Raw genomic sequence first — 22,936 nt, forward strand, 5'->3', positions numbered from 1 at the left:
TTACAGGTAACAGGATGTTGCCTCTGGCCAGGAGGGATTTTATAGTACTGTATACAGAAAGGTGGTTACTCTTCCCTTTGTATTTATGAATACCCCTTCCTGGCTTCACTTCTCTTTTCCTTTCTTCTCTTTTATAATTGATTATTTCTAGTGTTGTCTTTCAGTGTCTGTATTCTTTTTTCATTTTCTCCCCTCAATACCCTTGTATCTCTCTCTCTCTTTCTTACATTTTATCTGCCACCTCTGTATTTTCTGTATCTCCTTACTTCTCCCCACCAAAAAATCTCTCTCAATACCATGCTGCTTTTCTAATTTATCCCATCAATTTCTTCCTCTCTCTCTCTCCCACCCAACACAAGTATATGAAATAACTGTTTGTACGTTGGACTATTTCAAAGTTGACCAAAGTGAGACTTGCAAACTAAATGTGAGACACCTCCCCTCTCCTCTCCTGTAGGGGTCCCCACAGAGATCGTTTTGATGTAAGCAGCTGCTGTGACCTGTAGGAACCATATAAAGAGTGGCTATAATTAGTTCCCTTTTCTGAAAACTAGGCATGACTTGGCAAGCTGTTCACATGGACAGACTTTTCATGTTCCCAACTAAATTCACTAAGTATTTTTCTGAACCCCAAAAATATGCAGTAACCAATGATACCTTTCCTAAAGGCAGTGTTACATTGTTCCTAATCAGTTTCACACAGAAGAGCAAGAAGGGGCTTGGAGACTGCCATTGGCATCAGTGCATGTGAGAGAATGCCTGGAACACTTGCAATTTGACATTTAAGATTCTAAAAAATGCAGCTTAAAAAATTCTCTAATTATATATTTTAGAAAAATATTTGGCAGTATGTTGAAGGACCATAATTCCTCTAAAACATGGAGGAGCAAACAAAAAATAATATAAAAAAGCCTTTTGAAATGAGATCGGATGCAGCCCCACCCCACCCCCCCAAAATTCTTATTTACTGAAAGTGATCAAGAACTCAGTAGTGGAAATGATTGGGGAATTTGAGTTTTGAGGGAATGTGATGAAACTGCTGATCTGAGGTCTCAAATGTGTGCAGAAAATGCATGACCAATTGTAAATTAACCAATGGAGGATGAATGAAGGAGATGGGACAACAACAACTTCAACTTATGCGTGCATTTACCCATTTTTGGCATGCAGTTTAGGCCCATATTTTTGAAAATGCACCCCAAAAGTGTTTGAGAGTAGTTTGTCTTGCCCTCTATGTTCTAGGCATATTTTTTTTAAAAAAATTAAAGTTTACCCACTGGCATTCCTTGACGTGAGGGATATCTTTGCAGAATGGAAATGTATTGTCGGGAGCTGACAGAGAGATTTGAGGATGTTTGGATAGTTTCTGGACCTTTGACCTTGCCTCAGACAGGGGATGATGGAAAGAAAAGAGTTACCTATCAGGTAGGTACCTGTGCTGCTGTTATACACTAAATTGAATGTCACAGTTAACAGTATCTTTACATAAAACAGAAGCAAATAAACATAATTGTCTTGCAGTTTGGTTAAACCAAAGTTAAACTCCTTTGTAGTACTTGCAAAATGTTGGAATAGACATTTGCATTATTGTAGCTTGCCTACACTCTGACATCGTGCTGCAGTAAATTCTGTTATAAAATCCTTCATTTTGTTCATGTAATAGAGGGCATTTAAATGCCTCTTTATGAAGCTGTATTAAAACTGTACTTAGTGCTTCTATAATGCAAGATAACTGCTAGGTAGAGGGCCAGTGGGGTTTGCTGAGGTATATGTATCTATTTAATCATATATTTATATATTCTTTAAAATTACACATCTCTGAACCATCAGAATGCTAACACAGTGTGGGTTTTCAAAGCCACCGAAGGGTTTTGGGTGCCCTGTTGCCATTCATTTTAACAGCAATTAGTTGTCCAAATCCCTTCGCCAGCATTTAAAATCTGAGCCGTAAAGCCTGATCTAAAAATCAGTGAAGTCAACTGAAAGGCTCCAGCTGAGTTCGGTAGGCTTTGGATGCAGCCTTATCACTGTAATCTTTGTCCTCCCTCCCTGTTGCCCTTTATTTTTTATTACACCCATTGATGTGTAAAATGTTCATTGTAATTTTGGACAAGGTCTTCAGAAGTTATTGCATTACAAGCCAAGAGACCAAGAAATGCTATTGAGTTGACTGATAGGCCTCCCCCCACCTCTTTGCTTGACCAACTGCTGTTATTCTTAAAGGTAAGTATGTGTGTAAGTTCTTGTAGGAGCTGTTCAAAGCAGGGACTATCTTTGACTGTACAGCACCTAGCATGATGGGGCCTTAAACCTACCTAAGGTCTTTGGGTGCTAGCATAATGCAAATTAATAATAATAATTCATAATTTTCATCTTCAGAAATAAAGATTTACAACCTTTAATCAACGCAATATGCTTGTGAGGTAGGTAATTGTTGTCCTCATTTTACAAACGGAGAAACTGAGAGTGGATAAATGACTTGACCAAGGCCACACAGCAAGTCAGCAGCAAAGCTAGGATTACAATGTTCTGGAGTCCAGGCTTGTGCATAGCCCACTAGACTTTGCTTCACTTTGATTATTATGATTGTTTAGTTTCAATTGTTTATCCTTTAAAAAAGATTATTATCTTGGATTACAAAGAATTAACGATCAACTGGAATCCAGAGGATGGACCCTAAGAATATTTTAAAAATGACAGTGATTTTCCAGCAAGCAGTAGAATTGTTTAGAGTCTAGCAGTTGTTTCCACTATGTTGAATTTTAGTCAGCATTTTCTAAATTGTGTTGTTGGAGGAACAATGTCTCCTCCCAGTACATAGAAAAGGAAGAGTATATTTAAAAAAACCACTCTAACTCTGGCTATCAGTTTTGAAATGTTAATTTTAGTACTCCACAGGTAAAAATAAGACCAGTGTCTGTATCTTACTGCCTTTATTAAAAGTAACTTGATACCAACATACTATGCTTGAATAATACAGTAGCACAGTGTGTCCCTGTGGCTTTGATTACCGTATAATTTTGTTCTAGTCTGGTGCCAAGATATCTTCATCATCCCTGGGTTTGAAGACAACTCACGTCTTTTATGAATGTTGTATCAGTTTTGGTCTTAATACAAGCTATGAAGTGAAGTTCGATCTTATATGAGTCTGGGATAGGAAATGGCAAAGTGATGGTCACGTTTATAAACCCTCTGTAGTAAAGTACCTTTTTCCAGAATGAGGTACAGTGGATAGATTCCTTTGCAACTTAACACTTTGTCACGAATTTTTTTATTATATTCCCAAACTAGCATATATTTAGTTTGAGGGTGGGAGTAATTTAATTAGTTTTACTCTTTGAATTATTTCAACTTAAAATCTTTAATTATGTATATGCATGATTGTTTATTTTAGCTGGTGTTTTGAATGGGTTTGTGAATTTTAGAAAGAAAGACTATTAAATTTCACGAAAAGGAAAGGGGATAGAAAATAACAGAAAACAAGCTAAATTTCAACCTAATGTGGTTATAATGTGGCTATAGTTCTACTGCTTCTAAAGGTTGTTTAAAGGAACGTGCAGTCTTTTCAACTCGCAGCCACTCAGCTGTGAATTTGTTTGGTTATTTGCAGTAACATGAATGCTAGATGCTTGTTGGCGCCTGATTCTCTTTGAAATTTGAGAAGGGACTCATAGACTCTTAATAGGAAGAACTTGCTATTTGCAAATGTGCTTTGTAGCATATGGATAAAGCCACTTGTGTTCAGGTGCTTTTAAAGGGTTCTTTCCCTTATTGTAAATAAAATAGACACTGAAAATACCTAAAATTGCCCAGTTTTTGTCATTTTGAATATTGTTTGCAGTAGAGACTCTTCTGTTCTCACTAGGAGTTTGTCCCTTGGGGAGCAAGACTTTGGAGTGTAGGAATTTTTTATTCACCAGTAAAAACTAATTCTCTCTCCTAAAACAGGGGGCGTAATTTGCCAAATCACACACAAAAGTTCATTAAAAATAAATATCTAGAGTGAAATCTGGCCCCTGTGAAGTCAGTGGGAGTTTTGCCATTGATTTCATAGGCCAGGATTTCACCCCTTTAGCCAGGAACCCAAAGAATTTGCTACTGAGCAAGAACTGGCGGGTACCCTTTTAGCCATCTTTTGGTAGTGACCTGTGTTGTGTTCAGACCAGTGACCTAGAAATGGAAGGTTCCATAATCCACAACCAGCCTCTAATCTCATTGTTTGTTTGATGTGGATGACATGGGAAGGTATCACTCATTTGAAGTTGTTGTTTAAAGAGAGAAACTGTAGTGTAGATTCAAGCACTGAAATTACATACCAAGGATCTAACAATGTAAATTCTACAGCTGGGCTACTCATATCTTTATGCTCCTCCACTGTTTTCTTTTGTGAAACAAAAGATGAGTAAGTACTAAAATGTGCATGTATGCATTAATCTATTTACTGGTCCACTCTTCAGTCTGTGTTTTCTTGTTCTTGGCTATTCAAATGGTGAAATATAGACCCACTGATGGCAAGGCTGGTGATTTTCTCATCATGGATATCCCCAAAACATTATTTTTAGATCACTTTAGAGCAGTGGTTCCAAAACTTAATTCATGGCTTGTTCAGGGTAAGCCCCTGGCAGGCCGCGAGACACTTTGTTTACCTGAGCGTCCGCAGGTACGGCCGCTCGCAGCTCCCAGTGACCATGGTTCGCCGTTCCCGGCCAATGGCAGCTGCAGGAAGTAGCGCGGGCTGGGCCATCGCTTCCCGCAGCTCCCACTGGCCGGTAACGGTGAACCGCGGCCACTGGGAGCTGCGAGCAGCCGTACCTGCTGACGCTCCATGTAAACAAAGCATCTCGTAGCCCGCCAGGGGCTTACCCTGAACAAGCCTCGAACCAAGTTTGGAAACCACTGCTATAGAGAAAAGTCAGAGCAGCAGCCATGGCATTGTTCCCAGTTCCTGCTTGGACTGCTGTACCATTTGTTGTTTAATTCCAGAAAGGGAATTAACCTCAAATTCCTTATATGCCGATGTTGTTCTATCTGTTGGCTGAACTTGCTGTATCCCAAGATAAATTCTGTCAGCTCATCTGCCTTCCTTTATTGCGAAGGATAGATTGATGATTGTGCTTGGTATTTGAGAGATACATTTGCAGAATATATATAGATATATAAAAAATGTAAAATAGAGTGCCAACAGGAAGAATCTGTTCTGTGTCACTGGAGAGGCAGATGCAGGTTTTTCATCTTTGTCCAGAGCAAATCAAAATGACATTGTCTTCTTTTATATATTACTGTTCTCCAGCGAACGTCAGTTTAGTGATTTTCCTCTGTTGGCAGATTGTTGGTTTTAAATATGACTTATACAGTAATTTTATGGCATCACACTCCTCTCTCCACCCTTCGCTCACAATGAAATGATACTAAATCATAACAAACTTTTTCAGAAATTGTTGTAAAAAGAAAGCACAATTGAGATCTTGTTTATTTCAGAGAAGACATTTTGCTTGACACTTTTTTAACAAAGTATTTAATAATTACTGGAAGTATTTATCTTTTGTTTAATGTTTAAAGATGTTGATTTAATGGAATTGATACATTTTCCTAACACGAGACAGAAATCAACAATATGAGATGGGGTGCACACCAGTAACTGAGGGGTGGGTGGTTAAAACCCTAACAGCACCTTCTCAAGTGTGTGATGGTGATGTAAAGATGACTGAAGAACCTCTCAAAGGTTTTTATTAATCTCTTTAATCTAGATATTACAAGGGAAAAGAACCTGCAACACAGAAGGAAGCAAACTTTGGTGCCATTATTAGCACTCCAGATATGCTCAGTACTATAGAGACAAGTAGCAGACACAGTTTCTACCCCAAAAGGTGTAGAAAGGGCCAAGATCTCAGGATCTAAGGGCCAGGATCTCAGCTTAAATGTGCATAGCCCCCTCAGCCGCTAAATTTGGACAAGACGAATAAATGAAAATAATTTAAACACTGCGGAGGTAAAAAGGAAGACAGAGGTTACACAATAGGCTTATGTGGTTGCTTTCATTTAGCAATGCACACATCTGGAAGGCTAGCTGTGGTTGTTGTTTTTTTTTAACATATTAAAGTTATTATAGGGGAAGTTGTAGTGACTGCTATATTTAGATGGCCTAACACCGAGTGAGGCACAATTTCTCTGGAAAAAATAGTATGTGATCATTTATTAAAGACTGTATTATACTCTATATGTACAAGGAGGCTGAATTATGTAGAGCTGATTCAGAAATTTTCAACAAAACGTTTTTCATTGGAAAATTATTTGTCAAAACTGAGCTGTAGTGTTAGTCAGGCCCCCCGCCCCATCCCAATGCTTATTTAATTATACCAAGTGGAACCACTCCAATTGGAGAGATTGAGAAAGAGACCAGCTCTATATTCTCGGGGTTCGGCCACTCATCTGGGATGTGGGAGACCCAGGTACCTAGTCTGAACCAAGCTATTGGCTATTCTGAGGTGGGTTTCTCTCTCCCTCAACCTTAACATTTTTTTAGCATAGTTCTTCTGCATGTGATATCTTTTCTGTATTACTCAGGAAAAACAAATGCTGAATATGTTACAAGCAAAATAAAAAGAGCCCTTGGAACAGGACCGCATTCAAACTCCTCACTCCCTCATAATGCCATGTGACAGAGCCCTATCAACCAGGGAAACTCGGGCTATAAGAACAGAATTAATGCTCTAACAGGGCCAATAGCAACACGAGTGCAAAAGGACAATGGGACTGGAATGGAGAGCATAAGCGATGTTCAGGGCACTCAAGGCCAGGAAAAAATGCACTAACAGCAAGGAGGATTCCAGAAAGCCTGTTTCTATAAGGAATCCTGGATCAAATTATGATAAAGCTCTACTGAATTAATTCTGGGGTAATATCAATAGGAATGATGTTATCTAAAGCAAGACATCTAATGGACCTGGTCAGCATTGTCTTTGAAGTTATCGGTAAAGCACATCAAGTGTCTTCTCTGAGGCACTGGACCAGAGGAGGCCATAGGCTGACTCTAGAGCAAGAGGGAGGATGTGTCTGAAGATTCAGGGGACGGCATTGCAGATGATTTGGAGATTTAACTGACCACTTAATTTTGCTATTCCTGGACCTTGATGGCAGTGTAGACTTAAGTAGCCAGTTGACTCTGTTTCCAAGAGATACTGGATTACGGATTTCCTGCTACCCCACAGTTGTTATAGAGAGAGAGCTTCAAAACACACACACACAGGGAAGGGTTACTGTAGTGCAGATGACAGGTTTCAGAGTTGCAGCCGTGTTAGTCTGTTTCGCAAAAAGAAAAGGAGTACTTGTGGCACCTTAAAGACTAACAAATTTTTTTGAGCATAAGCTTTCGTGAGCTACAGCTCACTTCATCGGATGCATTTTCACTGCATGCATCCAATGAAGTGAGCTGTAGCTCACGAAAGCTTGTGCTCAAATAAATGTATTAGACTCTAAGGTGCCACAAGTACTCCTTTTCTGAAGTGCAGATGAAATTTCTGTAGTTATCGTTTTAATGTATTTGACAATATTGCCTGATGCAGGGAAAGTGTACAGGACTGGTTAATGCGTATTGGCAGCTAAGTCCTGATGGAATTTGATTTTTATTGACCATGTCCTGCAGAAATCTCGGGTAATTGCCAACTCAGAGCTGGAGCTCCCTGTAATGAAAGCCCACTGCCTTTTGCTAATTTTGTTTACAGTGGTTTTGTATTTTCTCATCACTAGATGGCACAGTGCAACTTTTCAGACATCATAATTGCTTTTCGTGCTTGCTTATTACTACCTTATTGGAGGAGACTTGCTTTCTCTTCTTGAATTCACTGGGCAGCTGTAGCCCTTTTAATTGGGTTGGATGTAGAATAAAAATACAGTAAAGCTTGTGTTAAAAACTACAAGTACGTATCCTTTTAAAAAGCTAGCAGAGGGTTCTGTTGTATCTTTAAAGCGCAGCCTGTATTGGGGCTAGTGTGAGGGTGCTTTGTGCCTGTGGGAGTCCTGAGAGGCATTGTTCCTAAAACAAATGCCCTCAGAAATGCAGCAGGTGCAGTGTCTGCTGGATGCTGCTGGGGAGAGGCAGGGCTAGCACTGACATTACTGCTACCCAGGACCGGCCCTTTTGTTTCCTGATTTGTGCTGTTATGCCCAGTCCTCACATTGGGAAGGTCCTTATGCACCTAGGCAGGAGTTGGGTAATCTTGCTTACACAGTACAAGAATGATTTTTCCATTATATGTTGAGAAATTCGTAAGCTGTTTTTATTTGGGAAATGCAAGGTATATATTTTCTTTGTCTTTTTAGTTTAACTCCTTTCCCTGCCCCTCTCTGTCCTGTTTAAAAAAAGAAAAGGAGTACTTGTGGCACCTTAGAGACTAACCAATTTATTTGAGCATAAGCTTTCGTGAGCTACAGCTCACTTCATAGGATGCATACTGTGGAAAATACAGAAGATGTTTATATACATACAAACCATGAAAAAATGGGTCTTTACCTCTACAAAAGGTTTTCTCTCCCCCTACCCCAGTGTCCTGCTGGTAATAGCTTATCTAAAGTGATCACTCTCCTTACAATAAGAAAAGGAGTACTTGTGGCACCTTAGAGACTAACCAATTTATTTGAGCATGAGCTTTCGTGAGCTACAGCTCACTTCATCAGATGCATGCTGTGGAAACTGCAGAAGACATTATATACACACAGAGACCATGAAACAATACCTCCTCCCACCCCACTCTCCTGCTGGTAACAGCTTATCTGAAGTGATCATCAAGTTGGGCCATTTCCAGCACAAATCCAGGTTTTCTCACCCTCCGCCCCCCCCCACACAAACTCACTCTCCTGCTGGTAATAGCCCATCCAAAGTGACCACTCTCTTCACAATGTGTATGATAATCAAGGTGGGCCATTTCCAGCACAAATCCAGGTTTTCTCTCCCCGCCCCCCCACGCATTATTAAGGATCTACAGCCTATCCTGAAGGATGACCCAACACTCTCACAAATCTTGGGAGACAGGCCAGTCCTTGCCTACAGACAGCCCCCCAACCTGAAGCGAATACTCACCAGCAACCACATACCACACAACAGAACCACTAACCCAGGAACCTATCCTTGCAACAAAGCCCGTTGCCAACTGTGCCCACATATCTATTCGGGGGACACCATCACAGGGCCTAATCACATCAGCCACACTATCAGAGGCTCGTTCACCTGCACATCTACCAATGTGATGTATGCCATCATGTGCCAGTAATGCCCCTCCTCCATGTACATTGGTCAAACTGGACAGTCTCTACGTAAAAGAATAAATGGACACAAATCAGATGTCAAGAATTATAACATTCATAAACCAGTCGGAGAACACTTCAATCTCTCTGGTCACGCGATTACAGACATGAAAGTTGCAATATTACAACAGAAAAACTTCAAAACCAGACTCCAGTGAGAGACTATTGAATTGGAATTCATTTGCAAATTGGATACAATTAACTTAGGCTTGAATAGAGACTGGGAGTGGCTAAGTCATTATGCAAGGTAACCTATTTCCCCTTGTTTTTTCTTACCTACACCCCCCCCCCCCGCCCCCATTCCTCAGACGTTCTTGTTAAACCCTGGATTTGTGCTGGAAATGGCCCACCTTGATTGCTGTGCACATTGTAAGGAGAGTGATCACTTTAGATAAGCTATTACCAGCAGGAGAGTGGGGTAGGGGGAGAGAAAACCTTTTGTAGTGGTAAACACCCATTTTTTCATGGTTTGTATGTATAAAAACATCTTCTGTATTTTCCACAGTATGCATCCGATGAAGTGAGCTGTAGCTCACGAAAGCTTATGCTCAAATAAATTGGTTAGTCTCTAAGGTGCCACAAGTACTTCTTTTCTTTTTTTAAACAGGACAGAGAGGGGCAGGGACAGGAGAATACAGACTAACACAGCTGTTACTCTGAAACCTGTCCTGTTTAAATCCATTCTAAAATTTGGAGCAGTTTTAGCATGAGCATTGGTAAGCTCTTGTGGCCTTGGAGAAAAGCCTATAGGACTTCAAAGAAAAATAATTAAAACCTGACCCATCACTTACTTAAACAAAGCAGAGAGAGACGATGACTACGTGTGATGGGCGATGTGAGAACAAGGGGAAATCAGATGTTGTGATTCCAGAGCCATGCTAGGGAAAACAGGTATACGCTTTAAAACGAGCTGCAACCATAAAAGGATTTGGGCTAAGAGGGCTCTGTTGTGCTAATTGCCAACATACTGTGCTGCTGAGAAGAGAGGCTTCCCTTTACAGGGGTGTGGCCAAATAAGGTCTGTTGAGCTGCGTTCGAGGAGAGGCAGAGTCAGGTGTATGCACCCAAATGATAGTGGAACATGGGAAAGAGTTGTCAGCATTGTGAAAAGACAAGACTATATTACTCACTTTTGTCAACAAAATAGTGGAGGTGTACACGTTGAAATGCTCCTCCTGCTGATATAACTCCCCTGCTATGCTGATATAAAAGCACCTCGGTGAGAGGCGTAGGGCTTAAGTCAGTGTAGTTAAGGTGAAGCAGTGTGTGTGTAGACACTGCATTCTTTACATCAGCCATTGGCTGTCCTTCTTGTCAGCTTTACGGCTCCAGTGGACCCGTGAAATTGACAAGAAAGTTGGCTCCAGAGCCGCACTGCTGCCTGGTCTCTGCTCCAAGCCGGGCTGCCACCCAGGCTCGCCACTGGGAGCCCTGCTGACCCCTAGTGTCCTAGTTCCCCACTCCCGGCTGGGAGCACAGCAGCTGACTGGACTCTGGGTGCGGATCTCCCTGCTGGATGCAAGAAGCCCCGGGTGTCTTCCCTGCTCCCAGCAGGGAGTGCAGAGACAAGAAGCTACATGTGGCTGCCACTCCACTCCTGGCTGGGAGTGCAGAGGTGAGGAGCCCCGGGTGGCTTCCCCCCACTTTCCGGCTGGGAGCAGGGAGGCGAGAAGCCCAGAGGAACAGTTGAGCTCCCGGTAGGGAGCTGCGTGGAGCTTAGAGCCCTGACTCTCAGTCACCCACACTGCCCCTCTTCAGTCAGTGGAAGCGCTCCTGGTGAGGACACGCACCACTGACGGAGAGTAATGTGGACATCAGCCATTGCAGTAATTTATGCAGTGGCTGTAAGTCAACCCATAGATCGACTTATCTTTGTAGTGTAAACATAGCCCAAGCCAGTGGAGCTGCATATTCTTGTTGCTTTTCAGCTCATGTCATTTTGGGCTTGTGGAGAGGCTCATAAATCACCATCCTCCCTAGAACTTGCAGCCGTGAAGCAATCTGTAATGGCTGAGAGAAATTTAAACTCAGAATTGAAATGCTATAAGTTCTTGCTGGTGTACCTGTATGTTGAAATACCTGTGTTCTGTAGAGTAGTGGACATTAAAGGTTCAGCTGCATCCCAGTTCTCCTGAAATAAATAAAAGAAGTAACACAAACCTTCTGCACTGAGGTAAGAGCAAAATGGATAAACCTCTTTGAGCATTCTTAAGAAAGAAAGGGGCAGCTTATATCTTTGGAGAGAATCCCTTTTCTTGCCTCCTGTTCTTACTCTGACCTGGTAAAATTTTAAGGCAGGATCCTACTCGTTTGTCTCAGGCTGCAGATTTGTCATAGTAAGTGAGGGTGAAAGTCACCAAGGTGTCATTGTAACCATGTGACAAATCATGGAAATCACAGCAAAAACTGTGATAAAGTCATGGACGTACTTTGTAGCAGTTAGCAGAATCAGGCCTTTTAAATATTTTTCTTAATAATCTCTTGGGTACTTCACTGCTACACCTATTCTACTCCCTTTATCCTCCTCATAAAAGTGCAGATTTCTTTTTGTTAATCCTATCTGTATCAGGTACCAAAGATAGATACATTTAACTTATTTATAGGTTTTCTATGGCCCTCATCAGTCTAGTGTCTGAACATCTAAGAAATATAAATGAATTTAGCCTCAAAAGACACCTGAATTATTACAAATGGGAAACGGAGGCACCAAATGGTTAAGTGACTTGGCCAAGATCACACCGAAAGCAGAACTCAAGAACAGCACCCAGGTCTACTAAGTCTCAATCCAGTGACTTGACCACAAGACCATCCCTCCTATCTATGTAGGCAGACTGAGTCCCGTTTTGCCCCTTTTTGTGAAGAAGTATGGCTACTGATCCCCTGATATTTACTGGTCTCCTGTGCTCTCTTCATCAAGTCTGTAAAACTGTTCCTCTGCACATTCACCTGTTTGTATGTGAAAATGCCCAAATGTCAGGAATCACTGGCATTTTAAAAACTAGGATATTCATGACAGTCATGACAACTGTCCAGCCTTAGTTATCATACAAATGTAAGTTTTGCACACTCATTTGTGGAATTCAAGTATGGTACTCCAATAACTGTGACTTTTAGAAATTTCAAAGTCTTGTGAAAACAAACCTTTGTGTTGAAAACAGGTCTAATAATGTATCAGTGTGGGACAGTGCAATCGCAGTCATACAACTAATCTTTTGCTGGTGAAATAGCAAGAATATTGAAAATCCAGGGCAAAAGTGAATGTGATAGGAAACACCAAAGAGTGTCATGGGTCAGTGAACATTTTTATTAATCAGTGTTGGTAGCAAAACTAATAGGAGCAACAAAGAGAAATGAGATGGGAAATTTGAGATTACTATTCCCAGTAATGAGGGAGATGTGAATATTGTTAAAGTTAAAAAAAGAGAATTTTAGTCGGATATATACAAAATCATTTTTGGTCAGAGAGTTGATTAAAAAAAATTGTGATTCACAAGCTTCTTGGATCACATTTTATAGAAGCTGAGATCTGGAAGCGTTCAAGGCTGGGGCAATCTCATGTGCTGTTCAGTTCTTTAATCTTAACAGGACCCCATAAGGTGTGGAAGCATGTGGGACAGAAGCAGAAACTGAAAACACTGCTGTGTTTCCTGAATTGTATTAGTTCTGAATTATTATTAGTCACAAATACCGTAAAAAAGCCACTGCTGTTTTCCAGCCAGGACAAATTGCTGTTGCAAATGGTGATTGTTAAAAGATCATCCTCTGTCTGTGGATAGACTAGCATAAATCAAAGAAGACATGTTCACATGGATAATCTTAAACTGTTTTCTGTTGAGTTACAATAGGGGAATATACTGTCTGACTCAGTTAGGGATGTAATTAGAGGAATGTGACAAGTTAAAATACTGTAGATCACTGTGGCCTGGTCTACACTGCAAATTTAGGTTGATGGAAGACACCTTAAGTAGACTTAATAATGTATGAGTCTACACTACCAGATCCCTAAGTCGCCCGTAATGTCGACTTCTGTACTCTACCTCCATGAGAGGTGTAGCGCTTGATTCAATCTTGATGGATCAACAAAGAGGTAGTATAGACACAACACTGTGTAATTGGCCTCCAGGAGGTGTCCCACAATGCTCCACTGTGACCACTCTGGAGATCGTTTTCAACTTCGCTGCACAGCGGCCAGGTACACAGGAAACAGCCCCTCCCCTGGTAAAGCCCCGGGAACTTTTAAATTCCCATTTCCTGTCTGATGAGCGTGGAGAGCCCTCCAGCATAGCTGATCATGGAAACTCAATGCCCCAAATGTGCTCCAGCCTGGAGTACACAGGAGGTGGCTGATCTTACTGCTGTGTGGGGAGAAGAGTCTGTGCAGGCAGAGCTCTGATCCAGCAAAAGAAACACTGACATCCATGCAAAGATTGCACAGGGCATGGGGGAGAAGGGCTACACACCAAGGACACGCAGCAGTGCAGCATGAAAATAAAAGAACTTCGGGAAGCATACCAGAAGACAAGAGAGATGAACAGTTCTGGTTATGCCCTGCAGACATGCCACTTTTACAATGAGCTGCATGCTATTCTAAGCAGCAACCCCACCACTACCCCCAAATGCAGCATGGACACTTCCCAGGAGCCTGAGTATTGGGCCACCTCAGGCAACAATGAGGAGGACATTCTGGAAGAAGAGGAGGAGGAGGAAGAGAATGGGAGACAGGCGAGCGGAGGATCCATTCTCCCCGACAAGGAGCAGTTTTTAACCCCGGGCCCAGCCAGTCACAGGAGAGAGTGGTGGCTGAGCATGATGCTGGGAAGGCACCTCTGGTGAGTATACATTTCCAATCCAAGTGTAGGAATTACACGCTATTATATTTTATGTAATCTGAACAAAAACTGAGGTGCAGTGGGTATCTGCTTCCTGGTGGTCACTCCAGCTACACAGAGGGTGCTTCCCAGAAAAGCCTGTGTACGTGCACAGGGATGGCCCCGGAATCCTCCATGGAGATCTCCAGGAAACTTTGCAGAAGGTTTCTGCGAAGGGCTGCCTTATTTCTTCCACCACAGTAGGACACTTTCCCCCGCCACTCCAGTGATGTCATTGCTGGCATCATTGCGGTACACAGCATAGCAGCATAAGGACCAGGTCTGTACCCAGAGGCTTGCCGCATCTGCTCCCTTGTCTCCTCTCTTACCCTTAGGAGACTGATATCACATAGGGTCAACTAGAGGAAATGGGGGAAGTTCTCATTACAAGTAGTCATACTGCAAACAGTAAAGTATTTGATTCCTCTCCCCCCCCCCTCCAGTGAATTCTGGGTCCCTCTTCCACGCTTTCCCTAATGTGCCATTGCTTTGGTTGACATGGATCGGTGTGTAATACGAGCAGTGTTAAGGGAAAAAGGGGGATACCCCCCCAGCTGCTTGGGAAAAAGACAGCAATTTGGGAGTCTTAATGGTGGTCCCTGTTGCTAGGGGGAAGAGGCATTGTCCAGCTGTGCTCCCAGTGTAGGTATGCCAATGTAGGTATGCCACAAGTTGCAGCACAAGGCCTGTCGCCCATGCCGCAGGGCTATACTCACCATGGCTGAAATGCTGAAGAAATGCTCTTTATTGATTCCAGTCATTGGTTTGGAATGGGGGGTTACAGGGAAACCCATGTAACGGAGGGGATGGTTTTGGAAGGCACAACGCAGATAAGTGGCACACATTACTGTGGCTCTTTACTGAAAGCCTCATGGAGATGCAGAGCCCCTTGCTGTGCTCTTCTTATTGTCCTGGTATCTGGCTGCTCAAAATTAGCTGCCAACCTATCTGCCTCCACACCCGACCCTGGCAAAAATTTTTTCCCTTTGTCTCATAGATATTATGGAGCACACAGCATGTAACAATACCAGTGGGGATATTGCTTTCACTGAGGTCTAACCTGGTAAGCAAATTGCACCAGCAATCCTTTAAGCATTCAAAGGCACATTCCAGCACCATTCTGCACTTGCTCAGACTATTGTTGAACCACTCCTTACTGCTGTCCAGATGACCAGTGTACAACTTCATGAGCCATGGGAGCAAGTGGCAGGCTTGGTCTCTCAGGATCACGATTGGCATTTCAATGTCATCGGTGGTTATTCTGTGGTCTGGAAAGAAAGTCCCTGCTTGCAGCTTTTTGAACAGACCTGTTTTCTTAAAGATGGACTCATGCACCTTTCCTGACCATCCCACATTGATGTTGGTGAAACACCCCCTGTGAACCACAAGCACTTGCAACATCATTGAAAAGTATCCCTTGCGGTTTATGTACTCTTTGGCAAGGTGGTCTGGTGCCAAGATAGGAATATATGTGCCATCTATTGCCCCACTACAGTTAGGGAACCCCATCACAACAAAACCATCAGCTATGTCCTGCACGTTGCCCAAAGTCACTATCCTTCTTAGCAGAAGTTGATTTATGGCCCTGCACACTTGGATCACAACAGCTCCCACGGTGGATTTACCAACTCCGAATTGATTCACCACTGACGGGGAACAGTCTGGCGCTGCAATCTTCCATAGAGCAATCGCCACTCGCTTCTTCACTGTCAGAGCAGCTCTCATTTTAGTGTTGCTGCACTTCAGGGCTGGGGAAAGCTCTGCACAAAGTTCCTGGAAGGTGGCCTTCCGCATTCAAAAGTTCTGCAGCCACGGGTCATCATCCCATAACGATGTGGTCCCACCAGTCACTGCTTGTTTCCTGGGACCAGAAACGGCGTTTCACCGTGTTCAGTTGATGTGCGACTGCCAGCAGCAACCGGGAATTGTTTCGTTCTACGGCTTGCAGCAGGGCTGCATGCATGACAGTGCAATGTTCCACGCTGCGGCTCCTGTCTCGGCTCTGGAAATACTGAGGATAAGGGGCGAGGTGTTTGTAATGCTCACAGCAAGAGCACACAACTGAGCAGGGTCCGTGCTTCTCGAGCTATTGCGTATGCGCTGGTAAAACCTTTGAAAAAAGGTGCGAAAAAAACATGGGTTGTTTGCCATTGGTGTCAGGGGAGGGAGGAAAGTGCATCGTGGGAGGCCGAAGCCATGTTGTCGTTCCCCTCCCGCCTCCGTGACCAATGCTTTGGTTCCATGAGGCTTTGCAAGCCCTTCCCAAGACCCCATGTGGCTATTTGCACCGTGGGATTGCTACCCACAGTGCACTGCTCTATGCATCAGTGCAAGCACTGCTAGTGAGCACGTACTCCACTGACACAGTGAGCGTGGTGTGGACACACATGATTGACTTAATGTGGAGGCTTGATGTCGACTTAACTTTATAGTGTAGACATGCCCTGTGATTCTGACTGTTGCTGCAGTTACACAAGAAACTCCACAAGGTGGTACTAGAAAATAAACTGATCGTGTGCTCTTCTATTATTCCTGTTCAAACTTTGCTCTCTCTGCAGAACCATACTTTACCCCACTTGCTGACTATTCAGCTGTGCGTGTGTGTATTGGGCAACCTATAGAACCATACAGAGTATTCTTTTACAGCCTCTTTCATATAAAGGCAAGCAATAGGTGTGTATGACAGTGGATGTACTTGTGCAGAATGAGGTAATGATGGAGGTAGGTAAGATTCTTGTTACGTTTTTCAACCAATCGTTTTTATTATACAGTGCAGTATATATGCACAGCATTTTACAAGCAAATACCACTAGTATCGGCCATCATGCAAAGTCATGTATTGTGTGCATATTGAATTAAACCCCAGTGTATCAACATTGCCATTATGGCTCGCTCTAACAGTCACACTCTGTCATTGTAACATTCACTGTTGGGTCACTTTTACTGCCAATAGTACCTGCAATACAAGACTGTATGGTCAGTACAGGCTTTATACTCCAGAAGACTTTTCTTATAAAGAAACATATTTGCAAGAACATGCATCCGCTCCCCCCAACTCTCCCTAAAAAAGGGTGTTTACAAACTGCTGGAAAGGGCTGGGATGGAATCTTTACACCTATTCTGGGTAGCGTAAGAGGACTGTTTTGGACTATGCTGAAACCTGTCACAGGACAAAATTCATTGGAACAGTGTTTTACTTGCTGTGGGTCAAATTCTCACCTATGCACAGGGCTAGCGCAAAGCCTGTGTACCACTTCAATTTCCCTGGAACCCACAAAGCAGTGCATAGGCCTCATGCTGGTCACTACCTGCAAAGGATTGAATTTCACCTAGAATGAGCAACACTGTTCATTTTACAATTCAATTTGAATACATCAGATAAAGCACTAGGTTTGGGGGTAGTGGTAATTTTTAGTATAGATTTTAAAATTACCAGCACATCAGTCACTTTTGATTAAGCTCTCTGTGCCTGGGAGCTGTCAGCCTGGCTTCACAGACTCTAAATGCTAAATGCAAAGTGATTTGAAGCTTAAGAGCTCCGACTCTCTAGGATCAAGACACCTATCCTCATTGAAAGGGAATTTAGCATAAGGTATTTTGGGGGTGGCGTTTCCTGGCACTGTCTTCATGACTTATATGCATAGGGAGGGTTTTATTTGGGAAAGGGTTGGGAGCAAAGGGAAGATTATTTGTAGACTGCAGTATGTCTTCACCTGCTGATAAGTTGTTATCATTAGGAAACCCTCTAAAGAGGGGAGGAATGCTTGCTGTTATGATAATGTAAACTAAAGAAAATTGAGATCATGATCCGTATGGAGAGATACGGACAGAACAATAGTGAAGTTGTTGCCAAGTAACTGCACCAAAAATGAAAACTGTAGTTATGATTTCCATTTCCTTTCTCCTAAGGGCAGGGTGGTTTCTTTCTAACTGCTTGGGCTTTAAGAGTTTTAATTATTGCAACAGGATGTGAAGAACTATTTCAAACACTAAAGGAATCCACCACAGTGCTAGCAGAAACCTAAATGAGTTAAATATTGGAACAGACTGATCTGAACTTTGAATACTTCAGTAGCCATTGGCAAGGTTGGGTTTTAAAAATGCATTAACTTGTGCAAAAGTGCTCAATACTATCCCACTAAAATATATTGAGATGATGATTATCCTGTAACTGAATTATACTGAATATCTGTAGAGCCAAAGTACATTTCAACCATTACCTTGAGTTAAAAATGCTTGTAATTAATTGAATCAATCACAGCAGTGACACAGATAGATAAAATAGGACTCCGAAGAAAGCGGCCATGCCGCAAAGATGTAAAGAAATGAAAATGTGCTGACAGTGTCTTTGTCTTTGCATATGTTATAAACCAAGAATACAGTGTTTCACTTCTGGATTTTGTGCACGCAGCCAGACAGCCTCATAGTTCATGGTAAATAATCTACCTCATTTTCTTGTTTGCCATTTCTAATTGTGTTTTTAAAATATAATTATATAAAAAGGGTTAAACAGAACTCAAATCTTCTAGACATAAGCCTCGCTGTACTTTGTTGACTGACTGTGTGTTCTGTCCACATGCCAGATAAACGTCATAGCAAATAAAAGAATCCTAGTAAAATGCCCACCTGAACGTAATTCATTTGAATAGTTCATTTTCCTGGCAATGGGAACTTTCAGTTTCTCATTGAATGGTGTCTCCTGCCAGATGGATACGTGGCACAGGAAGGGCTCTCTGCTGTAAGGGTAGCCCTCTGTGTATGGGTGTGTGTGAGCATGTTACAGGCTTCAAATGAATTCAGAGCTCTGAGGTCACAAGCAGCAGACGTTCACCCCAGCGCTCTTTAAGACTCCCCATGTGTTTTTTGAAATGCCTTTTCCTGATTGCTCACCTTAGTGAGCACATCTTGGAGCACACCTTTTCTGTTTTCATTTGGCTGTCCAACCGTGCTGGCTGTACAAACAGAGAGCTACTAGACGCACTTCTGCCCGGATCAGGCAAGAAGTATTGGATCTCCTGGGCCTATGGGGAGAAGAGATTGTACAAGCACACCTAAGGAACAGCTGTAGAAACGTCGACATCTGTGAGCAGATCGTATGGAGAATGTTGGCAAAGGGGCATGACAGAGATCAGCAACAGTACTGCATGAAAGCAAAGAAACTATGCCAGGCATACCAGATAGTTCTGGGGAGTGGAAATCTAAGTCCTGATTTGATCCTTTCTCTCTCTGCTTTGATGGCTTGTGTTACATTAATTGAATTGTATTGTTGTATAAATGGGGTATTTACTAATGCTGTTTCCTAGATTTTTGATGTTTCATATACAGTATACGAGATCCTCACTTTAAAAATAATCCACTCGGCATGGCTGATGGTAAAAAGGAAATAATCTGCACAGTTGGGAATACAGATCATCTGCTTCTGTAGATGTTTGTTGGCTCTGCGGTCAGACAGCAAGTTAGAGTCCTCTTTGTTTTTAAGTTTAATGGAAAATCAGTTATATAGGAGTTGCATTAGGATGTCAGGATGAGAGGGACCAATACAGTGTTCTGAAAAAAATCTTCAACCACCAAACATCCGTGCAGCTTCCTCCAGTGTGTTCTCTGCCATGTTTCTGTGTCTGTGCTCACCCATGAGGATAGGGATTGTGTTGAGAGTTACAAAGCAATTGATACAAAGGGAGCATACTGTAGTCCAGTGTAGCTTTCATGATCTCCTTGCTGCTTAGTTATGCATTGTATGCTGATAGTAGCTCGTTTCCAGATGTAGTAGGATTAGGCCTAATTTCCGGTTCAGATGTGTATCTCTAATGTAATTGTTTTGTTGCTAGGTAATCGGCAAGGGCGATGTGGCTGTGCCATCACATCTCTACAAGGTGATTCTCGCCAGGCGAAGCAGAATATCCTCGGAGCCCCTGGTGCTGGGAGCCTTTGTGGTGCCCAACGATCCCATAGGCTTCAGTCACCAACTACCTGAATTTCAAGTGCATATTGAAGACCTGGAGAAAATGTCAGGATTGGTTTTCTTCCCACAAGTGGACAAAACCAAAGATGTTAAAAATATCTGTGATGTAGACACCTGTAAACTGATGGGGTTTGATGAGTTTACGTTGTACATCACCGCCCGGAAAGTTCACAGTGCCAGAACACTGCACAGGCTGGAAAAGGTCATGTCAGAGTTAAGGGAAATGGGAATTGAGCCTGACGAATATCTTGTGAAGCTTTACAAGAAGAAGGAGGAGGAACTAGTGCAGCAAAAGCAAATGGAAGCTAGAGAAGGGAGAGCTGGTTGAGTACACGGTTCAGAAAATACATTTGGAAGGTTTTACTCTCAGAAAGGAGGCACATGCACACACTCAGTTTGGATTTCATGATTTGGCCTTTTTTTAAAAAAAATGTGGAAACAATTAGAAGTTGAAGTTCAGGGTAATGTTCAGTCTCTTGTAACATGTTGTATGTATGATTTGCTACAGTACTGTGTGGGAAAGGAAAATGACCCTTTCCTGGCATGACTGGATTATGGGGCCTCTGAAAAAGGCTTTGTACTATTTTCTAAACAAGACGTCAGAATTGGGGTTTGTATGGAATCCCTTCTAGGAATATTATAAAAATAGACAGTGGACACCTTGGGAGTATAACTGGAACCTGTCTAAATGTAACTGACCCTACAGCTGTATTTTAATACTAAGCTGTAGAATTAATGGTGTTACTGAGAGGTGGGGGTTTTTTGTTTTGTTTTTTTAATGAAAAAATGCTGACATGAAATTTTTCTTTTACTTGTTTTTTTTTAAAAATCCAGTAACATTTATAAACCACTGTCTAGTCAGTGGCAAATCTCTCATTGACTTCAGTGAGGTCAGAATTTCTCCCATTCATTTTATTAAGTATAACAAAATGCATAGTACATCACAACACAATAAGCTACCTCACCTCACCTCTCCAGGTCCAAGAGGCAGCAGAGTGCATGGCCTGGAATCCCCTTAGGGGACTTGGCAAACACAGAGCTCAGCAGGATCTTGGAGACACTGTGTATCCCATGATTCCATTGGCAAGAGGATGGGGTAGACAGACTGACCTGAGCTGTGGTCATCGGGGTTTAGGACGGGTCTTACCATCGAAACATAGCCGTCGGAAGGGCAGAAGCCTCACAGCTGTGTGCGTAAAGGAGGGTTCTTTTTGGAGGAAGCAGTTTGCTCCGCCCATCAGGATAGGCCACTCTCTCATGTTTGTTTCAGCATAAATGTAAATCTGCACTTACCCTATCTATTGGGTAATAGGGAAGCACATGCTAGTAGAGGGAGGGGTCTGCTATTTTTGTGGATCCAGGCTTCTATTAGTTATTATCCACCCCTGCCTGGCAGGTGTGTGAAGTGGAAGTAGGAATTCAGGGACAGATTGTGGTTTAATTTCATTCCTAACAAGGAGGCCTATAAAATCCATAAACCATCCCCTCCGGTCTAGTAAAGTCATAGGCTGTGTCAGCCTCATGAGCAGCAAGTTCAAAGGCAGCAGGTATCCCCTTCAGCTTCTAGAGCTGCCATACCACCTAAAACCACACTGTGCAGAGAACCCTGTCAATTGTGACTCTGTTGCCAGTATAAAATTATACCAGCAACAGGAGCATAGCTGTAGCTCATACTTTCTTACGGGAGCAAGCTGCACAGAGCATCCACTCTATTTCAGCTCCTACTCCAAGTCTTACATACCCCCTTGAATTCCTGCAGGACCCGCTTAGCATGATTTTCATGTCAAAGGGCTCACCATGTGGAATCTAATCCCTCTAGGATTTTCAGTCACTGCTCCTGGATTCCCCTCTGAAGCATGCAGGAGTGGGGACCATAAGGCCCAGGGTAAATAGTTAGTTCTGGCCTAGCAAAAACACATCCCTATCTGGTACAAACCGAAGAATACAATCATATGCATTTACTTTGCTCGCTTCACAAATTGAGGTGATAACTCTGGCTACTGTAACAAAGCTTATTCATAGTCCCTTACTGTCATGGGGATTTCCAAGTGAAACAGAAAATACAGCACAAATAATGACATCTCTTGGCTTGTTTATTTCTAAACATAAATTACTACCTGATATGCTCTGAGCTATGTACAGCAGAGTTAGTGGCTATCAGTAGTTGTGTCAAAATTCCTCATGATCAGACTGTTAAATGCTAGTGCCTTAACTAGCGTTTCTGTACAATCCACATTAGTTTTCCCTCCCTAGCCATCATCCACGTCTATCAAAATGCCCAGTTTTTGTTGGAGCGGTTATAAAATGGCTAATTGTGATAGAAACCAGTGGTGAAAAGTGCTAGCAGTGGTTTGCTTTGAGTCTCCCAGTGTTTTGGCCTCTAAGGCTAAAGTAAGAGAGTTGTAGGGTGGTGACATCTATACCATTTACAATCTGATACAATCATTTCCTGATATTTTCTTGACCTGCTGCTCTCCAGCATTCTCACAGACCTTGATTCAGAGCATGCAAGTTGGTAAACAATGTGTTTTCATTTGCTAATATGCAGAGACTAATAAAAGGAGAAACTGTTGTTCTCAAGTGGTCCTCTCAGCGGTGTACCTTCTACTTTTGGATTCAGTGCTACTCACTGCCATGACCCGCAATCCACCATCATTTCATTTTCATTTTGTGTTCATTTTGTCAGGGGTATGAAATGTAAATGCAATTCTGATATTTCGCCTTTAGGGGGCAGTTGAAATCTATAACAGATATTTGGCTACTGTCTGTTCCAGCTGCATATAAACTTTAAGGGCTGAATGTTTTA

General features: G+C 42.4%; 1 protein-coding gene across 1 annotated transcript in view; it reads left to right on the plus strand.

The window, feature by feature from the left end:
* Positions 1–22,702, plus strand: part of EXOG (exo/endonuclease G) — a 32,363-nt gene extending 9,661 nt beyond the window's left edge. The window contains exons 5-6 of the mRNA XM_037891147.2: positions 1,311–1,425; positions 19,997–22,702. Coding sequence (XP_037747075.1) covers positions 1,311–1,425; positions 19,997–20,458 — 577 coding nt within the window. The 3' untranslated portion in view covers positions 20,459–22,702. The remainder of the gene's footprint in view (positions 1–1,310; positions 1,426–19,996) is intronic.
* Positions 22,703–22,936: the final 234 nt, after the last annotated feature.

Source organism: Chelonia mydas, chromosome 2 (genome assembly GCF_015237465.2).
Source record: "Chelonia mydas isolate rCheMyd1 chromosome 2, rCheMyd1.pri.v2, whole genome shotgun sequence".
Lineage (NCBI taxonomy): Eukaryota > Metazoa > Chordata > Testudines > Cheloniidae > Chelonia > Chelonia mydas.